The 8,839-nt window shown below is 41.2% G+C and overlaps 1 protein-coding gene across 4 annotated transcripts in view; it reads right to left on the bottom strand.

The window, feature by feature from the left end:
- Mak (male germ cell associated kinase) overlaps positions 1-7,451 on the bottom strand; it is a 37,579-nt gene extending 30,128 nt beyond the window's left edge. For 3 of the 4 annotated variants that reach the window (XM_035442930.1, XM_035442929.1, XM_035442928.1), the window contains exons 1-4: positions 7,351-7,451; positions 4,663-4,717; positions 3,758-3,879; positions 1,381-1,460 (exon numbers count right to left, since the gene is read on the bottom strand). In XM_035442930.1, coding sequence (XP_035298821.1) covers positions 1,381-1,460; positions 3,758-3,879; positions 4,663-4,717; positions 7,351-7,451 — 358 coding nt within the window. The remainder of the gene's footprint in view (positions 1-1,380; positions 1,461-3,757; positions 3,880-4,662; positions 4,718-7,350) is intronic. The other variant, XM_035442931.1, reaches the window with a different exon arrangement.
- Positions 7,452-8,839: the final 1,388 nt, after the last annotated feature.

Raw genomic sequence — 8,839 nt, forward strand, 5'->3', positions numbered from 1 at the left:
CAAGAGAGCCCCCCACATTTTAAAAAGTTGACTTTTCCCTAAATCTTTAAAATACACAGTAATGAAAATGGTCATTACTATCAACTCAATATTTGAAATAATGGTCAGTTACAGAGGCTAATAATGGGCAGCCCTGAGGAAACGGGCAGGAAAAGGGAAACTGTGAGAGCTCTCCTTGAAAGCCAGCTTTAAGGGGATTCTTCTCTAAGGTGGTCTCAGTGTTGGATTCTGAAGAGCCCACTAGGGAGAAGAACTGTGGTAGGACCAAAGGCATTCTGTGGAGGTTTCAGGCCCAGCTCTCTAAGTGTCAACATTTTAAGTCACTGCCTGTCTTCCAAGTGCAGCAACACCATGACACAAGCCCACACGTCCTTCTACCTAAACTCCCAAATGGCCAGTGATTCTAAACAGTCTCTCATTAACAGCAAACATATTACATTGCTGAGTCAATAATTACCTTAGTTCGACAGGCAAACAAAATCACATAAACTAAAAGTAAATCAGTAAGAGATTCATGGAAAATAAATACCAGCTTCCATTCCACTCAGAGAACAGAAGTAACTAAGTGTGAATGCCAAGGACCACTATGAAACACCACACACAGGCACTGCACATTATTTAAATCCCCGTGGGCAGCCATGCTTGATCAAAGGCTTCTAATTGTGTCCAAGGTTAAGTTTGGAGGGAAGAGCATCACTGAGAGAACAGAAAGGGAGCAGATCCCCCAGGGCCAGCCTGGTCCAGAAAGCATCCCCCACACAGAAGAAAAAATAACAACAACAACAAATACCAGACAAACAAAACAAAACAAAAATACATAAAAAGCAAAAACCCACAGATGCATTCTGTCCAAAGAGAACAGCAGAATGATGAAGAAAACAAAATCAGCCACAACCCAAAATCACATTGCTGCCCTCTTTACACAACAGGAAACTGCCAGGGTTTCTCCATGATGGGTGCCCTGCAGTTTAGCACCATACGCGTAACCGCCATGCTGCGGCCTAGCACCGTACACATTCCTGCCATGCTTGCTGTTCTCTGTGCAGTGCCTCAAATAAAACTGTTACTTGCTACTTCTAAAAAGAGAATTCTTTCCGTAACATGCCCAAACCCCCACAAGACACTTGTTTGTGTGTTTGTTTGTTTGTTTAAGTTTCTCTGATCGAGTTTGGGAGGGGTGTAAGGCAGGAGACTGATGATCGAACTTCTTAAAAGTCTGTTACAGATAATAGATATCTATACACAATGATAAAATTTGTAATGTTTAGATGACAGCGTCAGTGTGTTCAGGCATAGCTTAGCAGATGAGATGCTATTCCTCTGTGTGGTCTTGACAATAGCCTACAGTGATGACTGTAGTGCAACTACAAAGAAACTTACCATGTTTATGGATAAAGGCCAGCCCCTGCAGTATTTGATACATAATATTTCTGATGACAGATTCAGGGAACAGTTTGTTTCTGGAAGAAAAATGAATAACCTGTTAACCGACCAAAAATGAAGAAGGTTCTCCTGTTGCCTTGTAGCCTCTGCTGGCTAAAGGTATAATTAGTAGAATTGTGTTAAAATACTGTACGTTTAAAATGTGAAAATAGCATTTTTTTATTTTGATGTTTCAGAAAACCACAAATCCAACAGCGAATGTCCTATACAAATATTCAAGAGTTAAAATCTAAACTGTCCCAATAAGAGCAAAATACACTGGAAAACTATCAGTATCAAAAAACAGTTACATAGACTTTGAGAAGCAGGGCCTGCATGTCTTGTCTTTGTTGTTGTTTTGAGATAGGGTCTTGCTGTATGGCTGAGGCTGGCCTTGAACTTACCAATCCCCCCAGTGTCAGGATTACAAGTTTGTACTACTATGTCCCACCATGCTTCAGTTTTACATTGCATATTGGTAAAAATACAGTTAAGAGCTAACTATGAGCCCTGTTTAGTTTTTCTAGCAGCTACATTTAATAAAAAGGAAACATTAAACTTAATGAAAAATTTTATTTTTAAGTTTATGTTGACTGATGCATGAATATAAAAAAATGTACATTTATATAAAAATAGCATATAAAAATACATATAATGTGATATTGTATATTTTTATAATGTATATACTATGTAATGTTTAAATTGGGGTAAATATTTATGTTTCAAACACTTATCATTTCTTTATGGTAAAAACTTCAAGATTATTTCTTCTACCTTTCAAACCGTGCAATTTGTAATCGTTACCTACAGCCACCTATTATTATACCATGGAAACTCCAGGACTTTTTACTTCTTAGTATCCACTCTAGCCTTCCACTTAGTTATAAAATGCATTTATTTAAACATACAAAGAATACAAAGCTGTTGTTACTGCCATCATTCTTAGGCTTGAGAGACCTGGTCTTATGAATGAAGCCCAGGCTATCCTTGAAGATGCTACATAGCTGAAGATGACTCTGCATCTTCTGGTCTTCCTTCCTCCACCTCCCAAGTGATGGGATTACAGGAGTGAAGCTACCATGCCTGGCTAATATAAAAATGGCTAATAATTTTTTATGCTAAGCTTCTAAGCTTGGTATGTAATTTATTTTTCATTATAGCATAGTTCAATTCAATCATTTTAAGGGCTTGAAAGCCACACGAGACCAGTGGCTACCACCTTAGACATGGTATTTAAATTATATCCATGGTGATGTCCCAATGAGAATTAAATTAAGGGTGCAAAAATTAATTTCTGTCAGACTACCAACTAAAATTATCAACAACTGAGAATTAAAGTGAGAATTTCCTTCAGGCTGGTAACATTAAGCTTTATCACTCATGTGTCTGTCTCTAATGAATGAGTTCATCAGATCCTCTGGGTGGGGACAGGGTGGATTACGAATGTGCGTATTTACTTGTTTCTTTGAAACAGGGTCTCCCACTGAATCAGGAGCTCACTCATTGGTCAGACTGTCTGACAGATGAGGTCCAGGGCTCCATCTGTCTCCCTTCTCCCATGTTGTGGTTACAGCCATCCACCTGGCTTTTCTATGCTGTTCCTGAGGATCAGAACTGGGGTCTTATGCTTGTCCAGAGGGCAGTTCACTGACTGAACCATTTCCCCAGCTCCTGTCTCATCATTTTTTTGAAAGCCACTTTATTCTTCATTTATTCACATCTCTTTCAGAAGATGCTTGAAAGGACAGCGAAGACAATGTCTTCATTTTGCCGAAAGCCAGATTTTGAACATAAGACTCCTGATTCCCTTCATTCAAAAGGATGGATACGATGGTGGCTGGAATGCCTCAATGATTAAAAGCACTGGTTACTTTTCCAAAGGATCCAGGTTCAAGTCCCAGCACTCACATGGCAGCTCACAGCTCCAGTCCCAGAGGATCTGACACCCTCTTCTGGCCTCCTTGGGCATTGCATACACATGGTATACAGACATATATACTAGCCAACCCCCCTTGCCCCACCACACACACACACACACACACACACACACACACACACACACACACACTAAATAAACAAATACATAAAAATTAAAAACAAAAACAAAAAGATGAATACCTTAGCTGCTAAAGAATTACAGTGGAAGAGTGGTAGCGATGTCATCGCTGGTTCTTCAGTGTCAAATGCTACCATTTGCTGAAATAACTATCAGTTCATTTAAATCTGACTTAGATTTAAACCAGCATATCATCAAGTATGACACACTGAAAGGATCCAAGGAACTCATGGGAAAAAATAATGGAGAAAATATAGTTTTCATAAAATAAAGACATACCTGTCTTTCATTAGCTGATAGAGGTTTTCTTTCATATATTCAAATATAAAATAAAGATGGTCATTTTCTCTGATAACTTCTTTTAGTTTAATCACATTGGCATGATTGAGTTTCTTCAGGGACTGTGAAACAGAAGAGAAGCACCATTCTTAAATTTATACAAGTCTGCAGACCTTGTCTGTGCATGTTAGTTCCCCCAGGTAACTGTCCATTTCTCTTAGATTCATTAAAAAAAATTACATGCTAATATGCACATAATTTTAAAAGATCTTGGAGCATTAATTTAAAGCAAATGATTTAAGCAATGAGTATTAAGTGAAAGGGGCAACCAGCTGACTGGAGTGTTAACCGGCCAATTGCCCTCTTCATTTTCCAAAGAAGGTCTAACTTTTTCTTTCTGCCTTAACCATGTCAGACTCCATGCAAAGTATCAAAAAACTCACCAAGCCACACAGCAGGAAACACAAGAGAACGGTACGTCATGGTTTGAGAGTGTGAGTTTTAAAGTCATTTACATAGAGGGAGGCCTGGCTGATTTCTGTTCCGTACTAACACGGAAACAAGGAGGAATGCAAAGGACTTCAGACTTAAGGAGTGGAAAGGAAGGGGGCAGATGCAGTTACCTTTAGTTAGGAAGCATTTGGAAGAGCCTAAAACACTGATTCTCAACCCATGGGTCACGGATCTGAGATCCTGAATATTGGATAATTTACAGTATGAATCTTAACAGTAGCAAAATTACAGTTACAAAGAAGCAATGAAAATAATTTCATGGTTAGAGTCACGGCATGAGGAAGTGTATTAAAGGGTTACAGCATTACAAAGATTGAGAACCACTGCTCTAGAATAAATCTTAGCTGCTGGCCTTGGATATGGTGTACTGTTGGGAGCCTTGGCTTCTTTACCTTAACTTCTCGCAAGTTCATACACTCATCCCAAGAATAAAACTTTCTCTTCATCCTGAAATAAATGAGGAAACACTTAGTGTTCAGGACTGAAGGCTCCGAGAAACCACTCCCACCACCTCTGGTGTTCCTGATTATGGCTTCACTTTGGGGACCAATCTTCCTCCACAGGAGGAAATCCCCTCCTTTCTGCTCACAACTCATGGTGCCAGGTCTGAGCTCAGGTGTGCTGTGTCCAGCCCGCCATTCTGCTTCAACACAAGCAAGACTGCCCCGAAGATTCCCTTCTCAGGGAGTTCCTAGCTGGTTTTTTTTTGCTTTTGTTTTTTAAGTCAGTTTAGCTGTGATTTTCCTTTTAAAAATCCCCCATGCAGAATTCCTTTCTGTGACTTAAAGATAAACACTATACTTCAGAAGTGGGATAGGGTGAGAATTACAAAGTTTGGTAGCAAATTCATGGAAGGACTTAAGATAACAACTTTTACATGACTACTTTGTCTTTGAGTCCATGAAATAATTTAAATCGGGGAAAGAAAGGAAAACAAACAAACAAAAAACCAACCAAACCCACAAGATCCAGACTTAGAATGGTTCTCTCTTTTCTTCTTTCCTTGTGGGGTCAGGGGTGTGGGTGGGGACTGAGCCTGGAGCCTTTCTCTTATTCTTCCTTTACTTAGCCTCTTCCCCACTACACACAGTAGAACTCTATTTAGCATAATAAACTGTACTACTCATACAACAAATAGATCCATATGAATGGATTTTTAGTCACCAAAAGGAACAGGAGACAAGAACAACTATGTGCCAGGTGTGGAGGTTTACACCAGCGCTCAGAGGACAGAGGCAGGCAGACTTTGTGAGTTTGAGGCCAGCCTGGTCTACATAGTGAGTTCTGGACAGTCAGGGCTACATGGTGAGACCTTGTCTCAAAACCAAATAACCCTCCCCCAAACCAAACCAAACCAAACCAAACCAAACCAAACCACCCAATTATGTCCATGACTTAGTTGTATGACTTCTGCAATAACTAATCTTGTTGTCAATTTAACTGGCTTTAGAATCACCAAGGAAACATGCCTCTGGGTGCATGGATATGAGGATGTTTCCAGGAGAGTTTAACTGGAGAGGGGAAAAAACATCCTGGATGTGGGTGGCCCCAACCTACAGGCTGGGATCCTGGGCTGAGAGAAGGAAGCGTGGTGAGCTGAGTGCCAGAATTCATCTCCCTCTACTTCATAATAGCCGAGGTCACGTGACCAGCCTGTCACCAGGCCTCCGCTGCTATGAAGGATTGTGCCCCTTCTCCAATCATGAGGCACAAATATGCCTTTCCTCCCTTAGCTGCCTTTGTCTAGCATTTTGTCACAGAAAAGAAGAAATGATACAATTTCCTATTGGTGACTTATAGCTCACCAGGAAGCCCAGAGTTACCAAGTAGGCTAATTTCTACACTGCATAGAGGCCTCATAGAGTTACAGTGCACACGTGAAGAATCGGGAAAGGCACTGACAGCTGGAGGAGGTGGAGATGTGGGCTGTGGAACTGAACAGCCTGGGTGCAGTCCTGCTCGTGGATGTATGGCTGTCAATAGCCTCTCTGTGGCTCAAGTGCCTTTCCATGAAGTACACACTATTTACTACAAAGCATATTGGAAAATTAGTGGATATCCTTATGTTTTTATGAGTGCGCCACCTGATAGATTAAAGTCTCTTTATTCAAGAAAACACCAGGGCAAAACGCAGGCCAGAGCGAGGTTACAGGAACCCAGCAAGCGTGGCCAGAACAAAAGGGGCTCGGGTCTCCACGAGCTGTCTTTAAGAAGCCTCCCTTACGTCACCTTGGCTTTCCTACACCACGCCCTTATGGGCGAGTCCTGGGTCCACCTGGTACCTGTCCCAGGGCGGGGCTAGGGTGTCTCCCTACAGACCCATCATGAGACATCAAGGGTATCACTGCTATTATTTTTAAAGTAGCCTTACGGAATCAGAATTTCATTTAGAGTCATTCAGACTATAAGGAAGCTTATGAAGTAGCTTGGTGAGGCTCGGGCCTTACCCAAAGGTACTTTTCAATGCAATGGGTTTCTAGAAAGTTGTGTCTTCCCTAAAGATAAATGTAACATAATGGCTTTAAAGTAAAAGTCAATTCAAATAAAGCCATATAAGAAAACTACTTTAATAAAATGATCACACTCGTTCCAAAGTGTACACATGAGATGCTGATTCTTTAAAAATTGATTTCAGAATTTTAAAAGCATCTGGCCTTGAGAATGGTGAGATAGCATATCCCATTTCAGAATTTGACATCGTAAGTCCAACCTTATCTTGAAGCCAACTTTTTAAAGAAGCAGTAAGTTCTAGTTTGTTTCCCGTGTTTAAAATTGAGAAACATTCACTACTTCCAGTTTCATCCAAGGTGTATCAGGCATAAAATTAGAGCACTGAGCCTTACGCCATTTACTAAGGTACCTGAATAAGGTAGACCATTAAAGTAACAGTGACCTTTTCCTCCACGTAAGTATACTCCTAGGTAATTTTCTGTTTCCTAGACCAGTGTTTCTCATCAGCTAAACTACTTTGTGGTCTGAACCGAAACTCTCTCCCTGGTGCTAGCTACAGGCTCTCAAGCAAGCAAAGGAAAACAAACACTCAACATTGACACGGAAACTCGGCAGGGCCGTGCACACACCTCTTGATTGCCACCAGCTCCCCGGATTCGTTACTCTTGCCCATAAGCACACTTCCGTATGTGCCGTCCCCCAGCTGCCTCATAGTTGTGTATCGGTTCATATTGGGAAAAGGTAATGCAGCAGGGGTTGTTCACGGAGATATCTTCTTGTGGAATAGAAATCTAAATACTTCTTTATTTGTGGTCCTTTTCCTTCTTGCTGCTACACTGGTGACAGGCTTGTCATCATTAAGTAGGCCTCTTCCTCGAGATCAGGTAGGCTCATGAGATACAGCGATGAGGAATCTGGCAAAGAGACACTGTTTCCATTCTTATGGACACCCTGTGGAAAACCATACCGGAAATGTTTTCGTTAGAGTCCCTACTACACATTTACTGACACGCGAGACATAGAAAAATTAGAGCTGACAAAGAGGCCATTGTTAGAGGTCATTTGTGCTGTGTGGAAAAGGAAGTCTACACACGACAGACTCACAGGCAGCTTGGTGACTCCTGTCCCTGCACTGGGCCGTCTATCCGGGGTTGTTCATGCTTGTGTGACTCTCTTTTCACTGGCTATAATCTATGTTGTTCCAAAGGAGCCTGGGAAAATCAGACATCTAAACCGCATCCATCCTTTGAAGTAATTTTTGTATCATTTAATTTAGCCTGTTAAATTTAGATGATACTATTTACTTAAAAATTTCCAGTAGACTACAACTGTCTAAATTAGGTAAGGCAAACATAAAACAAGCGAGTTTTATATGAAGAGAATAGTAACATGAAGGAACTTCTTGCTTTATTTAAATAATATGCTACTTTCTCTTTACATTAAACCAAGAAAAACATTCATGCAAAGAAATAAGAGCCAGGTGGTGGTGACGCACATCTTTAATCCCAGCACTTGGGAGGCAGACCAGGTAGGTGCATCTCTGTGAGTTTGAGGCCAGCCTGGTCTACAGAGTGAGTTTCTGGATAGTCAGGGCTGCACTGAGAAACCCTGTCTCGAAAAACAAACAAACAAACAAAAGGAAATGCACACTTCTTTGCATACATGTATTTGAGGCAGGCGGGCATAGACAGTTTAGCCTGGGACTCTATTTGGATTTCGCGTTGGGTAACGCACACACACCCTCTTAATAATGCACTCAGCAGCCCAGGTCCTTCATCTGCATGTTCGATGCACACACACCCCTCTCCCAATAATGAACCTAGCAGACTCAGAGCCCCCTTGGGCTCCCACTGTACCAGGCTGGCTACATTTATTCCCATTTCTGCACAATGGTATAGACTTCTCCACCCCTAGTAAGGATCAAATTGAACAGTTTCAGTTTAACTATATTCCCAACATAAATCCGGTATAAGGACAAGAAGGGCTGTCCTTATACCTGAAGTGTAGCCTGAAGTGGTGTGCATGCACAGTGAGCCAAAACTGTGGCCTCAAGGGAACTTTTAGGGCAAATCCACTATTTACCATCTTATGCCTCTGCATAATTAGGCATGTATGTGT

This window comes from Cricetulus griseus, chromosome 3, assembly GCF_003668045.3.
Source record: "Cricetulus griseus strain 17A/GY chromosome 3, alternate assembly CriGri-PICRH-1.0, whole genome shotgun sequence".
NCBI classification, from domain to species: Eukaryota; Metazoa; Chordata; class Mammalia; order Rodentia; family Cricetidae; genus Cricetulus; species Cricetulus griseus.